The following is a 23,135-nucleotide window of genomic DNA, read 5'->3' on the forward strand; positions in this document are numbered from 1 at the left end:
CATGTGGTCACCTTTTGCGACCTTCTGATAAGTAAAATCAATGAGGCCAGATTCACTTAACAGCTGTGTTACTAACTTAACAACTGCAGTGATTCACTTAACTGTGGCAAAGGTTGTAAAATAGGGTAAAATTCACTTAACAAATGTCTTGTTTAGCCATGGAAATTTTGGGTTGAATTGTGGTCGTAAGTCGAAGACTACCTGTATGGTATGGTGACGCACAAGTTGTTGTCCACTCTTAGCTGTGGAAATTTACTGAGTGGCTTTGGTCCTTTCTCTCTCAGATCAGCCCATTTCACACAGTTGATGTTGTGGTGGAAAATGGAGGAAGGAGAATTTGAACACCGTACTGAGCTTCTGAAGAAACTTTGAGATATATTTTAACAGTTTTCTGCAATAAAAATATATGTTTTTCTGGTCAAAGAATGACATGTACAAGTTTTTATTACAATCATAATTTCTAAAAGTTTTTTTTTTAATACTTCAGGGAGTCCACAAAATAGCAGCAGATGATTGTTTGGCAGTATCACTGAGAATCAGTTCAGTAAATTCTTTATTATTTCTTTTTTTTACTTTTACTTTTTTTTTTAGTATAGAATGGTAAAAGAAGCCCTCCATGAACGTGCCAACTTGCTTGAAATTGCACCTCATTTATCTGCTCCTCTGCCTATAATGCTTCCAGTTTACAAGTAAGTTACTCAAAATGTATCCTATTTTATTTGCCTAGCAGGATATTCTTACATTTTAATCTGTGTCACTGTATAGGAATTATAGTGCTTTATTTCTATGAGTTATTTTTTTAATTTTGTTTTGTTTTTGCTAGTGCCAAGCCTAATTTTTTTAGTTTGCAAGAACAAAATATTGCCATTATTTTGTAGAACTGTAATGTGAAATCTTTTGAACCATTGATTCCATTTGTTTTAATCTGGTATGGCAAATGCACAAAGAATCCTGTTGGCATTTTACTGACAGATTGATTACAGTGGCATAAATCTTTGATGTTGCTATACCATAACTGTGCTTGAATTAAACCTTGATTAGCCATCTCAGAACTGAAATTTACGTGCGTGCATGTGCATCAGTGTTTATGTGCATTTATTTATTTATAATGATATCTACTTTCTAATGTTGGAGCCATGTCTGCATCTCTGTGGTATAAAAAGGGAGAAAATGAGATGCAAATGTATACATGCTGTTTATTTTCCTGTCTTGAGAAAGTAAAATACATAAGTAGCCTTTTTACTTTGTTTAGACCAGGGGTGTCAAACTCACATCGTCATGGATGCAACACGTGACATATTGAGACTTTTTCCCTCTTCGCTAAACCGGGCGTGGCCAGCACATGACGCATCTGGCCTGTGGGCAGGAGTTTGACAGCCCTGTTTTAGACAGACTAGTACTTTACCTTAAATTAGTCAATGAGATGTCAAAAGAGAGTATCCAATTAATGTTCTTGAGTAATAATAATTTATTAAATTTGAATTATGCCTGATTCTCAATTGTATTCTGGACAATCAAAGAATTTTCAATAAAACATACAAAATATAGATAAATGCACAAATATATGCTGTTTAGGACTTACAGAAGGATGCATCTGAGAGGATGTTACAGGAAGAGAATGTTTAAGTGTTTTGTAACTTATCTATTTGAATTTCGATCTTTGGAGTGGTACTGGGGGAGGGACGTTAGTCTAAGATGATGTCTTACCCAGAGTCTCTAAGTGACTTTCTAAACCAAGTGACGTTTTGAGACTTGGTTTCACACATCCCACCACAATGACTCACAAAGAATACACTAAGCAGGGGAAACATCAAGGATCGGAGAAAGAAGTCATCAAACCTAAATAAATTCACGTTATCTGTGCTCAGATAATGTGATGTTATGTATCCAAGAAAAATATGGTGATGCTACAGCACTTACAGAACATGTCTTACAAGTATAATTCTGGCACATTGTACTTTCCATATCTCAGGGTAAAAGTATACAAGCTTTCTTTGGTCTCCATCAGTTCAGACACCTTATGAGAAAGGGAATTTTGAAGCATCATCCGAGTCATTTAAATAAGACTTTTTGTTATGTAAGAAACTTCAAATGCCTGTCGGCTGCTTATTTATGTACTGTTCTTAGAAAGCTGTTAACTAAACATTAGAAACATTAGTATGCAAATCATCAGTTATTGCTCTCTTTTGCCCAAGCATGCACAATTTCTGTTGCCTTAAGAGGTGCAGCTGGCTTTATGTTATCAAGCACTTTATTCCAAAAATTGTCAAGGCCAGGCCCAATATGGAAGTGGGGGTTCAGCAGCTTTAAGGGATGAAATCTCTTTTAAGTGCCTGCGAAGTTTAAGGCACTTAAAGGAATTGCATACCTTAAGAACGTTAAAGACTAACCCATGTGATATAATAATTGTTTAAATACACCTTGTCAAAGTAAAATGGAGAGTGACTACTTTTGTCATTCTGTGACTCAACAGTCCAGTGAAATTGCTTTAATCAACTATGTTTTGAAGAGGATGACACAGGGAAAGTTAGCCTCAGGTTCCTACTAATTTCGAATTCACATAAATAGAATTGGGGGTTTTTTTTGACAGAACACCCAATGGACTTCATAGCTTGTTAAGCAAGCTTCCTGAATAATACAAATGGAATTATATGCTACATGTTATTGTCCTGTTATCTCTATTCCCCCCCCCTTGCTAGTAGAATAGTGACTATATGTTCCCTGCAATAATCTTGAATAGGTGCTTGCTAATAAATTCTGGCTGACTATAGTAACCAAGAATTAAATTCATTAGTCAGCTTCAAGTTGAACATATTTTCAAAATTGTTAGTCATGTTTACTTTTAAGACCCATTGATGTCAGTAGATCTGTCTCCAAATCTGTTAGTTTGAAATCTTAAATATTGTTTCACATTTTCATGTTCTAGTACAGTGATGGCTAGCCTTTTTTTCTTCTGGTGCCAAAAGTGTGTGTATGCGTGCGCTGTTGCGCGTGCCCATACCCATAATGCAATGCCCGCCACGCTGCCCCGCCCCCCTGCGCAGGCGCATGTGACCCCCGCGCTCCCCCAACCCCCCTGCACATGCGCACGTGACCCCCCAAACCCCATTCTGGGCCTAGCAGGCCTCCCTGAAGCCTCCGGAGGCCAGAAATTGCTCGTTTCCGGACTTCCGGTAGACCCGTTTTTTGCCCTCCCCAGGCTCTGGAGGCTTTCCTGGAGCCTCCGGGAGGGTGAAAAGGGCCTCACCCGGCCCTCCGGAGCCTGGAAACAATCTGTTTCCAGACTTCCGGCAGGCCGGTTTTTCGCTCTCCCGGAGCCTCTGTGTGAGCCCTGTACTTACCTGGCATCCAAAACGGGCTGCGTGGAGACTCCTTGGGAGGGGCAGGGCAGCATGGGCATATGTGCACGTCTCCCGCATGTGTGGCAGAGACTCAAAAATCAGCTGGTTGGCGGGAGGTATGCACGCATGTGCTGTGGATCTGACCTAGGGCGACGGTTCACGTGCCTGCAGAAATGGCTCCGCGTGCCACCTGTGGCACGCGTGCCATAGGTTCGCCATCATGGTTCTAGTACAAAGGCCTATGGGGGTGGGGAGGGGAGGGGAGTAAAAACAGGTTTGAGTGTAAAAATGATTATTTTAATATCCTGACCGTAGGATAAGGCACGTGGTCCAGCCAGGTAATTGTAGACTTTTATGCTGCATAAAACTAAATATCATTTTGGTGGAAAGAAATGATTAATATTTAAAGATTTTTTTCATTGAGCACTGATCATTCTTTGTATGCTTGAATAGTTGCCCCCCATCGTTAATATATTTAAAAATAAGAACATTAGAAAACAATATGAGCTGCAGTGAATCCTCAGTTTTCCATGTAAGCCTGTGAATCTGTTTGCTCATTTCTCTGGCTGGATTCGTGTAAAAGAATAGGCTAGGCTAAAATGGAATTGAATAGCTTGTGACTCATAGTACTGTAGAAACCCAAACATTATCTTAATATGTTACATAAACCAGGACACCAGGTTAAGGCAGTTAATTTAGATATTATGGGAATAAATCCCTTGTATTTTGTTAAAATGGTCCTTCTTCCCCACTCCCAGTATTTGATGCTTGGATCCAGCTGCACAGTAAAGCTTCATAGCCAAGTGGTAATATGAACCTTGATCCCATTGTCCAGTTCTTTTTACTGAATTGATTGCATTCTAACTGATTTGGAGCCTTTCTGTTTTATAAATTACAGTCACGGCCTTTGCAAATAAATATTATCTATATTCGGGTGTGTTTATATATCCTCTGCTTTTCTTCCCAGAAACTCAGGATAACTTCAATAAATAACAAAATGAATTTTAAAAACATCTATCAAATTGAATAAAATAGTAATTGGAATAGTTATATCTCACTTCTTCTTGGGTGGCCTCTTTTAGTTGAAACATTGGCTTGCAGAATTCCCCTGTGATTTTTTTAGAACAGCTTTTCCACACATATCCAGATTTATTCTGATTTTTCTAAATTCTGTTTGAATTTTCAGATTTGTTTTAAAAGAATGTCCATTGCAAAAAAAAAAAAGGATTGGTTTTACATACTTACATGTTTATTTGACATCTTTTTTTTTTTTTAGGTGGTGGCAACTGCCTTACTACTGGGTGGGAATTAAGCTGTATGACCTTGTAGCAGGAACCCAATGTCTGAAAAGCAGCTATGTGCTTAGCAAATCCAGAGCTTTGGAACTCTTTCCTATGTTACGGAAGGACAAACTTGTGGGCGCCATAGTCTACTATGATGGTATGTCCTCTCCTTTCTTGCCAGTGTTAAAAGCAGAAGCTTTGATCCCAGTTGTAAATATAAGCCCATTCTATTACTGTAGCTATATTGCAGAAGTACTGTATGGCCCTTGGGTTCATTCATACATTTCTCCCTTTGTATATCTTTGCATCCCCCTGCAAGAGTCTTTAAGTACCAACTGCTTTTTTCAGCTGCTGCACTGTTTAGCTAATCAGTTAGAAAAAGTTGCCTTAATTGCAGTTAACTTTCATTAAGCCATGGTGGCGCAGTGGTTAGAATGCAGTATTGCAGGCTAACTCTGCCCACTGCCAGGAGTTTGATCCTGACTGACTCAAGGTTGACTCAGCCTTCCATCCTTCTGAAGTTGGTAAAATGAGGACCCAGATTGTTGTGGGTAATATGCTGATTCTGTAAACCACATAGGGAGGGCTGTAGAGCACTGTGAAGCAGTATATAAGTGCTATTGCTATTTTAGCTCCAGTTCTTTCTTTTCCTCTGTCTAGTAGACTTTCTCTAACCAACATATAAAACCATAGCAGAGAAGATTCATTGTTTTTCCTACTTCACATAGCAAGTGAAGCATACACATCTCGAGTCCCTTCCTTCACACTGAAAAAGGATATAAGTACTAGATTAATCTTGTCCCCTTTTGCTTTCAGTGCCTATTTGCACCTATTTGTGTGAAAATTCCTGAGAACATGCCAGAACTAGTTCTGGGAAGAGGTTCATGTCTTTGAATCTGTTCTTTCCTCATGTATATTGTCTTCCAAATTAACTTCTCTGTCGCTGGTGGATAAATGAGGCATTATCATACATGGGAGCGTGCCAAAGAACTTACTTTGTAAAATCTGTGTTTAGTTCCATTATTCACTGAGGTTTCCAGATGTGTCTTTTAGTCTGCCAGTAGAATGCTCCACCTACTGGTGGTTTTGGTGCTCAAAAAAAAAACCCATTTCATTCTTCCCTTGGATTTTCCCAAATGAAAGTTGATTTTTCACTTGCTTCTGTATGCACGATGCTATTTCATCAAAATGTGTTGCTGTGTGCAGAACGATCTTTTATCTTTTTTTATATTAGATATTTTTCCAATTCTACCTTTGAAAAACGTTTTGCAGGCAAGCATAGATACATATGGATAAATACATGAATTGGGGATGAAATATACTAGCAGGTTACTCCATTTACTTTTTGTGAAGAGGGAAGAAGAAAATTAAATTTTATAGCTTGTTCAAATTTAGGTTGGGGATAATGACCAAAATGACTAAAAAGGACCATTACCACTTTAAAGCAGGAGGATGACAATGGAAATGCTTGATTTTTTCTGCAAAATTGATCAGTGTAGTGAATCCAGAAACCTATGATTATAGAATTATGAATATTTGTATATATCAGAAAAAGCTAGCTTAAAACTTCTTTGTAACCATAATACAATAATACTGATGGGATCTGAATGTTCTGTTGCATATGTGTTTGCTATGTATCGTAGTTTTGTAGGACCGCAGTTTTGTGAGCGATTGTAAGTTTATTTCTTTACCCAATAAGTCTTAAGAAGGAGTGGTTAAAGAGAGTAGTTTTTGTTGTAAACTGGATTATACCTTTGAAAACATCCCTTCTACAGTTTAGAACATAAAATAAAATGTTATATGCACAAAAAAACATGGAGATGAGTCTGCATACATTTTCATAAAGCAACAGAGAAATCAGCCTACCGAACCACACTTTCTCTGAAAATTACTAGAAGCCGAGAAACTCAGTTCTGAGATAGTGGAATGCAACTAGTTACACAGCAGGATGCCCATTTAGTGACATTTTTATTGCTCTCTGCCTAAAGGCCAGCTTTAACTGTGATTTTTTTTTTGTCCTTATGTTAGACGTATTCAGTTTTCCATTCTTTTTTATAAGATGATTTATAGATTTATTTTTTCTGTTGAAATAAGGGTGTCTTAACATGTAGATTTTTTAAAATGTTTTTTTCTACCTCCAGCTGTAGCCAATAACCCAGATTTGCACTTTCAGACTGTCTTTCATGAACGAATGCTACATAGATATTCAAGTAGGAAACTTGAGCTTTGGTATCCATCCAGATTCCTTTTGCTACCCTCTAGTGCTTTTCTGCCATTCGTTTTGAAGATGCTTTAGAATGGTGTATGCTAATTATAGGATCCAAGTGAATCGGTTTTGCAGTGAAAAAGCTATGTACAAGGATTTTATTGGGGACAAAAGAAAATAGAATTTAAATTTGTCCTTTTTTACTTCTTTATTTTACTTAAAATTATATACCTACACAGTTAAAACAATCTTTAAACTTAAAAGAAAGGCTTTTAAAAATTAGAAAAGAGACAACTCCAAACAAACCTCAAGTAAAAATTAATACAAAAAAGAAAAAACTATCTTATATTTTATACCTATCAATAGTTACGAGTATGCTACTGTAGATTGTTCTTCTACATGCTAAATTTATTTGACTTGAGTGATCCTAAATATAATTTCTAAACTGTGAATTGATCTTCTGGTAGATTGCAGTGGTATTCAGTGAGCATTAGAACATACTACATCCGTGATGGCGAACCTATGGCACGTGTGCCCAAAATGGCACATGAAGCCATGTCACCCGCCATGCGCGGCCTTGCCTGTTTGTCTTCTGGGTTTCTGCGCCGGCCAGCTGATTGCTGGGTACGCATGCACGCTAGAACCCGGAAGTTCAGCTTTTCCGGAGCGTGATCCATTCGTGCGTGCAGCAGAGCTGAAAACTGGTCTGCACATGCGTGCTGGCCAGCTGATTGTCAGGTGCACATGTGTGCTAGAACCCGGAAGTTCGGCTTTTCTGGAGCGCGGTCCCAATGAGTGCATGTGCATGACGTTTCCGCATGACCTTTTTAGCACTCGGTGCCCAAAAGGTTCACCATCACTGTAGTACATCATAAAACAGTCCGCAGCAGCTTTGCCATCATCCAATTCTGAAGTCATATCTAAAGCTTGCCTTCAATTGTCTTTTCACATAGATACAGTCTGTTGTGTTTTACCCACATTCTGCTAGTGAAGCAGTCAGGTGAGCCACTATAGCGGGAGGCGGGCAATTAATTCTCACAAGAGACCACATGAGAAACTGGGACCGTTATGGAGGGCTGAACCAACAGGGCAGTGAAGATGTATAGGCATGCTCACATGCCCATACGTAAGTTAAAATAAAAGCAGTCACCTTCAAAATAAAAGCAACAGAGACAGCCAAAGGGCCAGATGTAGCTCAGGCCAGGCAGAGACAGCCAAAGGGCCAGATGTAGCTCAGGGGCCATAAAAGCCCAGGTCTGCCCTAGAAAGTGGGAAGAGCCCTACATTTTTCTGAAATAATGCTAAATCTGCATACAAAAGAAATATTTCAAATGAACAGGGAGGACTAGCCACCTAGTAAATCATGTTGCCTCTCCCTGTCCTATTCCTAGGAAAAGGACTAGCGGATGGTCTCCTAATAGCTGGTGAATTAGTAAGAGTGAAGCAAAGCTAGAAGAGATATTCAAAACCTTATCTTTAACATGTTCTGGATAATTGACAATGTGCCTTTGGCAGGATAAGGATTGCTGGTGGAGCCGTCACATTTTAAGCCAGTGTTCTTTCTGCTGGCTCAAGGACCAGTACACAGAATTTTAATTCACTGGTGAAGAAGAACCATTAATGTGTTTTTCATTTTGCCTTGAATCTCGTTTCTCAAGGAAAATGTATGAAGTCTGAAATATTCTCGTATTGTTCTTTTTAGTCTTTTCCTAAGAATCTGCAAGTTTACTATAATGAGGAATTAAATGTCTATTTTGAGATTCATTTTTAATCAAATAGTTAAAGGCTCAGTACTGTTAAATTTAGCTGATTTGCAAACAGAGAGGGATAGAGAAGAGCAAAAAATTAAAGTCTTGGTGTTCTTATTTCTTAAACTTCAGAGCTTCAGAAAAGTTTTCTGAGCCTGCTTAAAGACAGAGGTATAGTCAAAACATGCTTTGTTGGTAAAGTAATATAGCCACCAATATTGGGGAAAGAAACGTAACTCACTCCAAAGGTCCCGAGTTCAGTCCTTGGCATTTCCAGCAGAAAGAATCTTAGCTAGTAGTCCATTTTTTTTTAATTACATTCCCGTTTTCAAAAAGCTCTGTGCCACGTCCAGTAACAGGGTAAATAGAAGTGATCCTGGATTCATGAAGTGGAAAATATATATTAGTCTAGCACAGCTGAATAAGGCAGGCAATTGAACAAAGCCGAATCAGGCAGTTTATTATTGCAAAAATGCTTCCTGCCCCATTTCACTTCCTTTCCCAGTCACTCCTGGAGGCCAACTATTAGTATAATTCTTGTAGGATATTCTTTTTGATGCCATATTCTTAATTTCTGCTTAATGGCACATACCATTCATCGCATAAGTCACATCCAGTGGAAGCCTTCTATCAGTTCTAACAAACTGAAAATTCTCAAGCTTAAAATACAGGACCACTTGCTATCCAGACCCATTAACAAAAATTTGCCCCTATCTTTTTTAGAAAAGTAACATAAAATCTTCTCCAGAAAGCAAAAGACAACACAGAACTTCACATTTCAATAAATTCATTTTTAGATAACCTTCTGTCTCTAAGGTACCCATTTGTTGGATCCTGGGAAATCTTGTTTTTCAATTAGATTTAAGTTCATTCCAACATGGCCTTTGGAAGAAAAACAGTTTTGTTCACTCTGATTGATAAATCCAATTGAGGTTTGGAAGAAATGGAAAGTTAGTTTTCTTGGACCTTTAAGTGTTAATGAACTGCCTCTTTAGGCCAGAATTGGGAATTATGAGGTTCAAAACAGCTCCATTCTTTTTTGGAGGGAAAGATGTGGGATTCTCAGGGCCGTTAAATTATAATACAAATAATTTTTCCAAGTACGTTTTAATGTTTGTGGAAATCCTTGAGAAAAAACTAGTGATTTTACGGGACCACCATTTTACTGGTTATTTACGGGACCACCTATTACCACCAATAGCCTCCCACCGGCTGGTATGCTCTCATAGAGAGGGGCTCCTCCGGGTGCTGTCGGCCAAACAATGTCGACTGGCGGCTCCTAGGGGGAGAGCCTTCTCTGTGGGGGCACCTACTATCTGGAATGAGCTCCCCCGGAGATACGGAGGATCCCGGATCTGCGCACCTTCCGCCACGCTCTTAAGACCTTTTTATTCCACCAGGCGGGCCTGGCCTAATCTTTTCCCTCTTTTTAATTATGCAAATTTTAATCGGTTTTTAAATGATTGGGGTGTTTTAATCTGTCTGGGCCAAATTGTTTAATTCGATTTTACTTTATTTTTAAATTTTGTATCTATGTATTTTTACTGTTTGGCTGTTCACCGCCCTGAGTCCTTCGGGAGTAGGGTGGTATATAAATCAAATCAAATAAAGTAAGTAAGTAAATGATTTTGGCTAAGAGGCACTCAGTAAATGGATGATTCTTCCTTTCTTCCTTCTGCAGGAAAGCTGTGCAGTTTTAGAATGGTTTAAGGGCAAATAAATAAAGCCTTCTAGGTTGACAAGACTACCATTTTTGATGCAGGTTTGCACATAATATAAATCTTAACTTTTCACATAATAGAAATCTTAATCGACAGAATATGGTTTTGGCCCAGTGCTACATAGTTTCTGAACTCTGAGCATAAAGATGGTGCTTTCAATTTGTATGTAATGATGAAGTGCCATTTTACTCCTGTGTACTCCTTTGATCTCTTTGAAGAAACTAGACTTGGTGCCTTGGCAGCACCCAGCTGGTTGCAAACAGTAGTGCTGATGTACAGCTGTTTTCACAACATAGACAAACTCACTCATAGTTTCAGTTGGAAAAACGTGACCAAGCCAAGTCCAGAAATGTCAAGGAATTTCTAGAAGCCTGGCCCTCTGACAAATCATCCATCAGTAGACATTAACAACATCTATAGACCAGGGGTGAAATCCAGCAGGTTCTGACAGGTTCTGGAGAACCGGTAGCGGAAATTTTGAGCAGTTCGGAGAACCAGTAGCAGAAATTGTGAGTAGTTTGGAGAACCAGCAAATATCACCTCTGGCTGGCCCCAGAGTGGGGTGGGAATGGAGATTTTGCAATATCCTTCCCCCAGGAGTGGGGAGGGAATGGGAATTTTGCAGTATCCTTCCCCTGGAGTGGGGTGGGAATGGAGATTTTGCAATATCCTTCCCCTGCCACACCCTCCAAGCCACTCCCATCAAGCCACGCCCACAGAACCTGTAGTAAAAAAAATTGGATTTCACCACTGCTATAGACTATGCTAAAGGGACTATCTCCCAGCCAGTGGTGAAATGCAGCTAGTTCTATCTGGCTCAGGCGAACCGATAGCGCCGGCAGCGGGAGACTCCGCCCACCCACCCAGACATCATCACATCTGTTTTTGACCCTCTGCACATGCGCATGTGTGGAGGAGGTGCGAGCACTTTCACATTTGCGAACCAGTAGTAAAGGTAAGTTGATTTCACCCCTGTACCCAGCCCAAAAAGGAATAAAAAGACCCAAATACCTCTCCACCAGCAATCAGCACCCAGATCAGTATAGATTAACTCCAAAGTTAACACCAGATCAACAATCAAGTAAACAAAACCCCAATCAAGAAACTGCCAAAGAGCCAACAGTATACAGCCCAACCAAAGAATTTCTAAGACGCCCCCACCAACGCTGACAGGGCAAGACACCAGAATATAAACTGACAGCAAACCACACTCCTTACTAGCACTGATGATGTTACCTAGTTTGGGTAATGAAATGTCCTCAAGAAAACAAGCAAGCTCAGAGAGCACTAAAGACTCTTCATTTCAACCCTGAGCTACAAATATTCTCCTTTATTGGTACTATATCTCTACCTTTGCACTGGTACAACCAAATTCATAAGTGTACATATTCTATTTCTCTCCCCACGCCCCCTGCTTTAAACAAAGGGTAAAAGGGTTCTTATAAAACTAGGCTCAGATTTTCATTTCTTCTAATTTCATAGCAATTTGTCCAAGCAGCGATATATCAGAGCGTTCATTTTCTACCACATATTGTTGCTCCAAGCTTTCTTAATTCCATTTTAAGTTTATACAGGCAAAAAAAGGGGGACATTATAAATGTTGGCTATACCAGCCACTGCAAATCACAAACTTTACCAGGGGCTATTCGTGCTCTGTCGCAGCATCAGGAAAACAAAGCATATGTTGGATGTTAGCCTAGCTGTACACAATGTGTCCTATTTATTCAAGGTTTCCTTTGAAGCTACAACTTACAACTTTGTTTCTTAAGGGTACATGTCAGTTTCATTTAGTCTTTGTTAGTATTTGGATACTCTTGAATAGCAAAAAAGGCAACATTTTTGGGGGGTGAAATGCGGCTGCTATCTGAGCAATGATCTGTCATTTTCCCTTATGCATCTGAAGAAAAATTAAAAAGGGGCACGATGGAAAAGCTAGACTAAGATTTCTTGTAACCAACTTTCCCTTTATTAAAACTGGGGAAGCCATTTTTTAAAGGTACCATGAAGGTACAGCTTTTTTTCTTAGTGGTTCTTTTTGTTATATACCAGGGGTCCACGGCCCACTACTGGGCCGCAAGCTCTTCAAAACCGGGCCGCTTGAAGCAGCAGACGAGTGCGCATGCACACTCCCCACTTCTGCGAGCAGCAAGCGAGCGCATGCATATGTGCTCCATTTGTGTGAGCGGCAGGCAAATGGAACTGCGTGCACACATGCGCTTGCCCGCTGCTGACGCAGAACCATCCCCTCCCCCCCCAGTCCGCAAAGCCAGAAAGGTTGGGGAGCTCTGTTTTAGACTAAGCATTATCAAAGAGCATTTGGTGATTTAAATGAAGGCAGAAGACTTTCTTTCCAGTCTGATCTTTTTTGAGGGAGAGGCAAGGGGGAGTTGGACATTGCCTTAAATTCAGGCTCATTTTCCTTGACGTTAAATGCGGTAAACTTTTTACATGTAGTAAATGTAGTGACGTTTTAAAGGTTTTCCTTGAAGTGTAGGTACGTTTAAAGATTGATAGATATTTTTCCATTATGTCTTAAATAAAATCTCCTTCAATTCAAGTCTGAATTCTGGTAACTTCCCAGAGATGTCCATGTAGGGGTTGATGTTGTTTTGCAAGATAATTTAAGTGGTTTGGCCTACCTTTTTCTGGGATGTTTCTTTCTACTTTCCATTTTAGTTTGTAGCCCTAGAGTTTCTGTTGGTTTTCTGTCCAATTATTAACCCTGATGCCTTTTTTTGTGATCAGCCATGATTGGCTGGATGCACACAATTATTTATTTGTTTATTTTTCAAATGTATACCAAAGGACTTCATAACCCTCTTGTAGTAGGATATCATCAAATAGATTGCTATGTAAACAAGAAGTATTATCTGATTTGAAATTTCTTAGTATAGGTCCTATCAAACAGACATTCCATAAATTGTATTGCAGAGAAGTTATCTTGAAGAGGTCCTCCTAATTTGTTAATTAAGTAAGAATAAAAAAACATCCAATAGAGATAACACAGGTTTAGGGATATATGTAAGTACTTTGTGTTGACAGTATTTAGAATTGGAGAAAGCCAATTAAGGTCTGTGGAAATATAAAGCGACTTTGCTTTTAAAAGGAGATTTTTTTTTCCCACTGTAAACTTTATGAGATTTTATTTTAATGTATGTAGAGGAAGGGTGAAGCATAAAGAAATCAATGAGAAAAATGTAGAACATTCATTAAGCTGTCAACAGTTGGATAGGAACCCAATTTCTCTTAGACTCCTATGGCTCCTTTTTCAGTGTGTGCTGAATTATGAGAAATTACAGGTTTATAATTCATTTTTGACTAATTTATAATTTTGAGAGACTTGAGGCGTTTGATTGAGATCCAGCCCAGTTTTAAATTTAGGCAGTTGTAAAACTTCATACACTTATTTAAAACGTTTTTCTCGTTTTGAAATAAAAACAATGTCACAAGCTGCTATTGTAAAGGTTTCTCACAGGTGAAACCCAGCATGTACATCACAATAGAATTATGACAACCTCTTATATCAGTAGAAATCCATGGGGGGCCAGGAGCAAAGCGAGGAAACTATTAAGGGTAGTTAAAGGCAGTCCTGAGACTCAAAATTATTTCTGAATCATTCCTATAAACTGTAAAAATCTCTACACAAAACTTGCACTCACTTGCACTCACTTATAGGAAGCTGATTTGGTGCTGCATTCCAGAGCAATGGGATCTTTTTAATTAAAGGAGTTTTTATACTATGATCTCATGTGAATAGAAGGAAATGTCCTCATGAATCATCGATAGAAGAGAATATTTGTAGCTCAGGGTTGAACGGTGGGGTCCTTGGTGCTCTCTGAGCTTGGTGCTTTTCTTGCAGATGTTTCATTACCAAACTGTTAGCACTGATGGTGCTAACCATCAGTTTGATAATGAAATGTTTTTAAGAAAATCACCAAGCTCAGAGAGCAGCAAGGACCCCACCATTCTGATGAATTGCAAGTGATTTTATTTATTAAGCAGACACAGGGCAATAAAATGGGTAAGCTGTCCAAGAGCAAAGACTTGTTTTGTTTTTGTTTTGTTATGTTTTGTGGTTTTGTTGCTCCTAAAAACCACAGTGCACATGGCTGTGATTTCATCAGAGTGGTTAGAGTTTTCAGCCCCTTGGTTTGGGATTACCTTTCAATCAGTGTGTTGTTTTAATTGCTCTTTTGTTTAAAAATTTTGAAAAATTTCTCCCAGACCATTCAATGCATTGCTGGCAAATTTAGGCAGTGTTATAAAAAGGGAGCTGGATATTGCACATGGGCTCTGTAGTAAGGATACTATAAGGAAAGGATGTCCAACCTTGGCAACTTTAAGACTTGTGGATTTCAACTCCCAGAATTCCCCAACCAGCATGGTTAACTGGGGAATCTTGGGAGTTGAAGTCCCCAAGTCTTAAAAGTTGCTAGAGTTGGACATCTCTGCTGTAAGGCTTCTTCTTTATCCAGCTCTACAATGTTTTCTTAAGGTTATCAAATAAATTTCTGCGACTGTAATGGTACTCCTTAAAAGTTTGGTGTGTGCTTACTGGCTACTTACTCTCCCACCTTTTCCCTATCTCCCCAATTGCAGGGCACTGCTCCACACATAAACGTACCAGTAGATGCCTAGTTTGCTTGTAACAAAAGGTTGGCTGTGCATTTGATAGCACTTTAGTTGCTGGAGGCACCGTCCCCAAACACTTGCAGATGATAGCTGCATCTCCTGCTGTACCTGTAACAATTTAATTGTATAAGTCAGCCCAGTCAAGCATTCCCAGCACATGACTGGGAGACATGAAATTCATTGTCATTATTGTCCCTGTCATTTTGGATCATTATATCCTACTGCAGAATTTTCCTCACTTCAGTGCTTTTTTTTAACCTCCAGGAACCAGGGATTATGGCTGAATTGGAGGTGGGGGCAGGACTGCGATCTACATTTACCTCAGGGGAGCCACAGATTAAATTGGCTTTGCTCGCTGACTGGCTAGATTCATCCATTTGCGTGTTCTGAGTTTAAGGCAGCAAATTTATGAGGACCTGGATGAAATGTCCATATTTTGCTTTATTTTGTTGATGCGTTTTGGCTTGGGAATCAAATGCTGATTCTTACAGAGTCAAAACTAAAGTGAAGGTGTGCTTCAGGTCCCATGCTGTCCTTAAAAATACAGGCTTGTTCTCAACATTATTTGAGCATTATCCTGCAAACTCTCTTGGTATTCCCCAGTGTGCCATGGGGTGGTCAGAGAAGAGATTGCATTGAAGCATATAATTTATAAGTGTGAGGTTTGTGTGAACTTAATAGTAGGCCGTTAGTTAATAATATGGATCTTGTTTCATGAAGTAATGACAATGGTGCCATGGATACTGCTTTAAAGAGGGAGAGAAAGTTGTTGCAAAAAAGTGAAGCTTCCGCTTCTGTGATGTTAAGACAGTAGCTGAATATCCCTCCCCTCAAAAAAAATGTAAAGATAATTCTATGATGTTAATTCCTCCACTATGCTTAATGAAAAGGGACGCGGTGGCTTAGTGGCTAAAACGCTGAGTTTGTCGATCAAAAGGTTGGCAGTTCAGTGGTTCGAATCCCTAGTGCCGTGTAACGGAGTGAGCTCCCGTTACTTGTTCCAGCTTCTACCAACCTAGCAGTTCAAAAGCACGTAAAAATGCAAGTAGAAAAATAGGGGCCACTTTGGTGGGAAGGTAACAGCATTCCGTGCACCTTTGGCATTTAGTCATGCCGGCCACATGACCATGGAGACGTCTTCGGACAGTGCTGGCTCTTTGGCTTTGAAACAAAGATGAGCACCGCCCCCTCGAGTTGGGAAAAACTAGCACATATGTGCGAGGAGAACCTTTACCTTTATCTATGCTTAATGAAAGAATGGATTTCATTGGATTTTAAAGGCAACAGTACAAAATTGGGTTTATGAGCCCCCCACACCTGTCTTTCTCTTCAGTGGATCCTACTCAGTAGTTGTAGAAGTGTTTTGATTGAAATCTATTTGTAGGGAATAAGATAACTGGAGTTGAAAAGGTTGTAAAAGCTGCCTTAGAACATCTGTCCACTGAAAGGGGCTGCTACTTAGTGCATTTTCCAGGTACTTCTGTGTTTGTTGGTTTAAATTAGGATTTATATTTTGAAGGCTATTCCAGCTAATATAAAATCAAGTAAAGTTGTTTTAATAAGGATTTGGAGTACCAAAAGACAGTGTAAAATGCTGTATTCAGAATCTGTTTCGTAATTGTATTTCACACTTTTTCTAGGATAGATTTATAGGTAGTCCTTGCTTAACAATAATTTATCTAGCAACCATATGAAGTTACGATGGGGCTGAAAAAAGTGACCTACAACCAGTCCTGTTACTTATGACTGTAACAGCGTCCCTGCAGTCACATGACCTCAATCTGGGTGCTTGACAACTGGCTCGTACTTATGACAGTTGTGGCCTTCTGCAACCATGAGATTGCCATTTGTGATCTTCCCAGCAGCCTTCCGACAAGCAAAGTCAGTGGGGAAGCCAGCAGGAGGGTTCAGGTTTGTGGTAATGTGATGTCTCACTTAACAACTGGGAGTGATTCGCTTAATGAAGGGCAAAGAGGTGGTAAAAGCAGGTGCACAGTGCCTCCATTAAAGATGGCATCACTTAATGAGGAATTTTCAGGCCCTGTTTTGGTCATAAGTCAAGAAGTACTTGTAATCTTTGGAAATCCAATTAGGAGCCTGTTAGAAAGGAGCTTCTTCATTGTTCGGGATCTTGGCTAAAGACTTTATAAAGAATTACCAATCTATAAAACATTAGGTTCCTGTTGAACCCAGGACGATTTTTTTTGGTGTACTTTTATAAGAAGCACCTTCTTCCCATTAATTTAGGACCTCCCAGGCAGTTTAGTTCAGGGCCATTTTCCTTCTTCTTTATACACAGGAGGCATCATTTGAGTGTCTCTGTTCATTGGCCATAATACAGAATAACAGAGTTGGAAGGGACCTCAGAGGTCTTCTAGTCCAACCCCCTGCATTAAAGTTTGAGTTTTGTGTTTACAGGATGAATGTTCTGTCCCTCTCCCTCACACAGGCAAACGCAATACCAAACATGCCTGTCAATAGTTTATTATATAAACAGACCTGAATCCCTGGCAGACGAGGGTTTTGGCAGCTAACTGCAAAATGCCTGCCAAGTCCATTTGCACTCCCAGAAAACAGGAGAGGGCTTATCTTCAATCCATTCCAGGAGCAACAAATTATCCGCAAGACAAAGAGTTTAGTCAATGTTCAGTCCAAAATATATCCAAGCCGAAGTTCAGGGATCACAATGTGACTGTCAGTCACTTTGTCCATTACAAAGCCTGAAGAGCAATCTCACCCACTTTTATCTCTTGTGGGGTGTGGCTCAGTGACTCAGCTCAATCTCTGGCCCTCCCACACCTCTTCCTTTGCTGCACACGCCTCTCCCTCCGACGCTGCCTGGGATCAAGCCAGGATTCATCATCATCGCTCCCTATCAATGGGTGCTCCGATATACCTTCCTCCTGGCACATCCCCAGCTGTTCCTCCTGGCCTTCGGATGGAACCTGAGGCATTGCCAGAAAGGAGGGTCCTGGAGAGGGAGGCCTTGTCAGTTCCTCCCCATCACCTTCTGAGTCCTCTTCCTCTGTTAGGACAGGCTCGGGAGTCGGGGTCACAACAATGAAAAGATGAGTGGTGTTGCCCACACTTGCACACAATGTGGGAAAATTTGCCTTATACTTACTGAGAAGAATAGAGGTCACTGAGGTAGTTTTTGTTTAGTGACCATAATTGGGACTGGCAACTCGGTTTGTAAGCAAAGCAGTCACTAAGGGAACCCAGGATTATGCTGAGGATCTTACTTCAGCTTTCCTTTGCTGTGCAGATCTGTAAAGGTTGTTAAATGTGAGGATTGGTTGGGGAGTTACTTTTTCATTACTGTCATCATTGCGAACAGTCATTGAAAGAGGCAGTCACTAAATGAGGGTTATCTGTACAGAAAATAAGCAGTGGTGGAAGTGCAAGTAACTGGAGACATTAAGTGAATGTCTTTTAAAAGTAGCTGGAACATCAGCTCTCATGGAAAGAGCTGCTTGCTTGGTGATATTTATGCATGTATGCGTGCGTGCCTTCAGGTCAATGTTGTGGCAGACCCTCTTAGCAAGATTTCAGAAGTGGTTCAGCCCAAGGACACCCAGCTTCCTGCCTCAGGTGGGGCTAAAACTCATTGTTTCCTGGTTTCTAATCTGATACCTTACCCATTATACCAAACAGTCTCTTCTGGTTAATTTAACCTCATTTGAAGCCTCTGAACATAATTCCTGTACCTTTTCTTCTTTCCAAGTATAACTAACTCTTCTTTTAACCATCCTGCTTTTATTTATTTATTTATTTATTTTGGAAGAGGGGCAAATTGCTGCTCCTTTTGGAAGGAAGGATGACTGTACGTATACACTTGTGTGTTTTTGTACGTAAGAGTGGCTCATGTGTGAGACGGAGAATGGTAGTTCATATATGTACAGTACATGGGAGATGAGTTACTTTTTAAAAACAGAGATTAATTAGTATTATTAGAGTAGAATAATTAATATTTATTAAATTAATATGAATGATTATTAAAACACTTTTACCCTGTTCCTTTTTGAGATGCATGCAGTATATGCACACAGAGTTACAAGCATGCCACACTAGCACATTTTTGGCAGGAATAGGCAAATCTACCAATCTTGTTTCAGTCGAAGTTGGTAATCCTAGTTGGATGAGCTAGAAAGAGCACAGTAAGTTCATTTGATGTGTGTGTGTGTGTGTGTGTGTTCAAAACCGTAGTCAGAATTTCCTGATGAGTAAATAGGGTATATTGCTAACACCATCAGACAGCAAGCATAAATTAATGGCAGACAAATGTCAATAACAATCTTTGTACATCTGCTTTTCGTTCTCATTGCCCTGTAGTACCCCGGAGTGTTTAAGTATGAGAAGCTGGTGGCCATACATAATATTTGCTGTGGGAAATGACAATGCAGCATTAGGGTGCTCGTGACAGATTAAAGTAAAAGCAGGAAGCAGCTCTTGGTTTTGGCTCTTAGGTCTGCTGTAATTAGCTGTATTCGACTCAGATCAAAAAAAAATTCTACAGTATTGCAAAAAGTCTCTGTGATCTAAATTTATTTATTGTTTTGGCATCTTTGTGGTCTATGATTTCCTTGGAAGTGCATATTTTATAAGTAAAATACTATATTCTGCTGTGTATTTGTAGTGTGCTAGCTTTTTCTCTGTACAGTGAATAAAAACTATCTCATTATTTATTTAAAAATTACCATATATTTCTGGTGAGTGATGAAGTCACTTTGCTTCATGAAAAGTAATTTTGCATCTTCCATATATGCCTCTGACATACTGTCTCTTGTCTCTTTTAATACCTGGGATCATAATCCAAGTTAGTGAAGACAAGATTATGTAAAATAGAATTTTCTTGATGTCCTATGAAACAGACAATAGTTTATAAAACTGTTGACTGTTTCTACTTTTTTTTTTTTTTTAAAAAAGTCTTCTGGTCAATTTGAACTGAAAAAAATACAACCGCCTATTAGAATCTGTTTGTATTTGTGTGTGTTTATCTCACTTTATTTGTTAATACTCTATATCTCATCTTTCATCCAGTAGTTTAAAACTGAACCAAACATAGGTATGTGAGAAAAATAATGTAGTCCTTGCTAAAGTTATTCAAATTGTGTCAGTATGAATGTTTGTAACCTTCAGTTGGAACAAATGCATTATAGAGCAATAATTTTTGAATCAATGTAGCTCAGATTGGCTAATTTATAGAAGAATTTAAATGTGGTTTTAATGCTATTGCACCACATGCTGCTGTGGTCAGCTGCAGTCACATGGTCATCATAGTCCAACGATCCTTCCCACCTTCCTACAAGGAAAGTCAATGGTAAGTCCCTCCCACTCCTGCTGCTTTTTGCCTACCTTGGTCATTCTTTTTGTCTGGCTAGGTGAGGAAATAACTCTGAAATGATGACCTGACAGGTCATGGGTTCTCTAACATTTTTATAAAACGTTATAAGGCTTGACATCAAGCTTACAGTATTTCCAGGATTGTCTCATGCAGGGTAGATTTGATTTAAATCGAGTTGATTTAAATCACAATTTAAGTCATGATTTAAATCACTAGTAAAAAAGCTTGATTTAAATCAACTCGATTTAAATCATAATTTTTAAAGAGCAACTGTGATCTCTGCTACTCCTTTGACCCACTGTTGACTCACCAATAGTCCCAGTGTTGCAAAATATACAGCCTCATGCTACATAACTAAGCTCCATTTCATGCTGAATAAACTAAATTATTTATGTATCTTAAATAGAAAACTCTTACGATAGATTTTTACCCCAAAAGTTTTTTATTAAAATAAATTCGATAAAAATCAAAAAAATCCGATTTAAATAAAAAAAATCTGATTTTTTTGATTTTTTTTAAAAAATCATTTATTTTTATCCACCCTGGTCTCATGAGACCTAACCTGCGCCATCTGTGCATTCAACCCAATTGCTCATGGTCTCCTCCCCCTATAAGGATAAAAAGATGACACCCCCGAGATGTGTCTCCTGGGTGACAGCCCCCATGCTGTAGAATATCTTGTTACCCTGAGATGGTAGAAGTATTGCTTGTATTCCACAAGATGGTGAAGGTCATTTGATTAACGTGAACTTGGGACAGGTAGAGTAAATCAGGACCACATTTGTAATTGGTAATTGTTTTATTGTAATTTGGGTTAGTATGAGTGTGCATTCTGTGGTGCTTTATAATTTTCTATAGGTAGGCCTCACTTAGCACCACAGTTGGGATCTGGAATTTGGGCAGTAGCTAAGAAATGTAGTCACTAAGAGGAAAAATCATGAGACCTCAAGTGAACTTGCAATCTTACTTTGATTCTTAACATGAAGCAAGATAGTCACTAAGTGAAAAATTATGTGACTGCGACTTATGATTTTACTTCTGCCTTCCATCCTGCTTCAGAATTTGACCTGTGTGAATTTTTTTATTTGTTTACACAGATGTCTGCACTTATATACCCACAAGACATGTTAATTATCCCCTCTTTAGTAACATACACTGACATCACTGCACTTGTTCCCAGTATTGTAAAATGGACACAGAAAAGCTGTCATGACATTTTTCTGAGTGACATTTCAGTGTGGCTTCCATAAACTGGCACTGACAACATTTGGTTTTCATTTTAACACTCTGCATTTACTTAACTGACATTGCAATAAGATGTCTGTGACATGTTGAAGGCTGATACAAAAGAAGTGGGTAACAACATAATTAAAAGCCGACTCAACCAAGTAAATCCTAATTCTGATCTGTCCCTCAGCATCCTTTCCCCCTCAAGGAGAAATTCATTATCTGGTTAGGCCTCTGGTGCTACACTTCTAAGAGTCTAAGTACAACTTCACACCTGATATCATCCCAATCCCATCTTTCTGACTAGTTCTAATTTTTATTTGTGAGCCTTAACCTCACAGGTGGAGAACATATCCAACACATCTTCTTCCTCCTATTTTCCCCACAGCAACAACAACCTGTGAGGTGGGCTGGGCTGAGAGAGAATGATTGGCTGAAAGTTACCCAGCTGGGCTTTCCATAACTAAGGCAAGATTTGAACTCACAGTCTCCTGTTTTCTAGCATGGTGCCTTAACCACTACACCAAACTGGCTCTCCAGCTTGGTCCAGTGGTTAAGGCACCATTCTGTCCACCTTTGGTGCAAACAGAGTTTGCCACTCCGTGTTTCCTCAAAATATGTAGCGATAAAGACCTTTCTTGCCACAGTTGTTAAGAGAATCTCTGCAGTTGATAAGTTAGTAACACAGTTGTTAAATGAGTCTGGCTTCCCCATTGTCTTAGCTTGTCAGAAGGTGGCAAAAGGTGATCGCATGACCCTGGGACAGAATAACAGAATGACAGAGTTGGAAGGGACTTTGGAGTTGAACTCCCTATTCAAGCAGCAGACCCTATACCCATGATGGCAAACCTATGGCACACGTGCCATAGGTGGCACGTGGAGCCATTTCTGCGGGCACGCGAGCTGATGCTCAGGTGAGCTCCACTGCGCATGCTTGTGCGCCTCCCACCGGCTAGCTGATTTTTGGGTCCCTGCCAGGAGGCGCGTGCGCATGCACAAAGGTTGGGGGGGTCATGTGCGCACACACAGGGGGTGGGGAAGGGTGCAGCGGCCCCTCTGCCCCCCGGTTTTGGTGCTAGGAGGCTTCAGGGAGGCCTGCTAGCACCAAAACGGGTTGCGCGCACATGCACCCCTGTGGGGGGACATGGGCAGGGGAGCGCGGGGGGTCATGCACGCATGCGGTGGGGCAGGGGAGCACAGAGGTCATGCATGCATGCACAGCGGTCTGCGGGGGGCATTGCATTATGGGTGTCAGTGCTCGCTTTCGGTACCTGAGGTAAAAAAGGTTCGCCATCACTGTCCTATACCATTTCAGACAAATGGGTGTCCAATTGTTTCTTAAAAGCTTCAGTGCTGGAATACCCACAACTTCTGGAGACAAGTTGTTCCATCGATTAATTGTTCTAACCATCAGGAAATGTCTCCTTAGTTCTAGGTTGGTTCACTCCTTGATTAGTTTCTACCCATTGCTTCTTGTTCTGCCTTCAGGTGCTCTGGAGAATAACTCCTCTTCTTTGCGACATTTCTTCTGAGCACCGAAACTCTTCAGGAGAGACAGCAAGCACCTAGCTGCTTACTCACGAGTCATTTTATTTATCTATTTTACTCACACATCTTAATACAATGCAGGACT

General features: G+C 39.9%; 1 protein-coding gene across 6 annotated transcripts in view; it reads left to right on the forward strand.

Annotated features, from left to right (window-relative positions):
- GPD2 (glycerol-3-phosphate dehydrogenase 2) overlaps positions 1–23,135 on the forward strand; it is a 100,111-nt gene that overhangs the window by 44,914 nt on the left and 32,062 nt on the right. For all 6 annotated transcript variants that reach the window (XM_034425362.3, XM_087881893.1, XM_034425370.3 and 3 more), the window contains 2 exons: positions 592–689; positions 4,618–4,781. In XM_034425362.3, coding sequence (XP_034281253.1) covers positions 592–689; positions 4,618–4,781 — 262 coding nt within the window. The remainder of the gene's footprint in view (positions 1–591; positions 690–4,617; positions 4,782–23,135) is intronic.

Source organism: Pantherophis guttatus, chromosome 1 (assembly GCF_059756535.1).
Source record: "Pantherophis guttatus breed Tessera chromosome 1, ASM5975653v1, whole genome shotgun sequence".
Lineage (NCBI taxonomy): Eukaryota > Metazoa > Chordata > Lepidosauria > Squamata > Colubridae > Pantherophis > Pantherophis guttatus.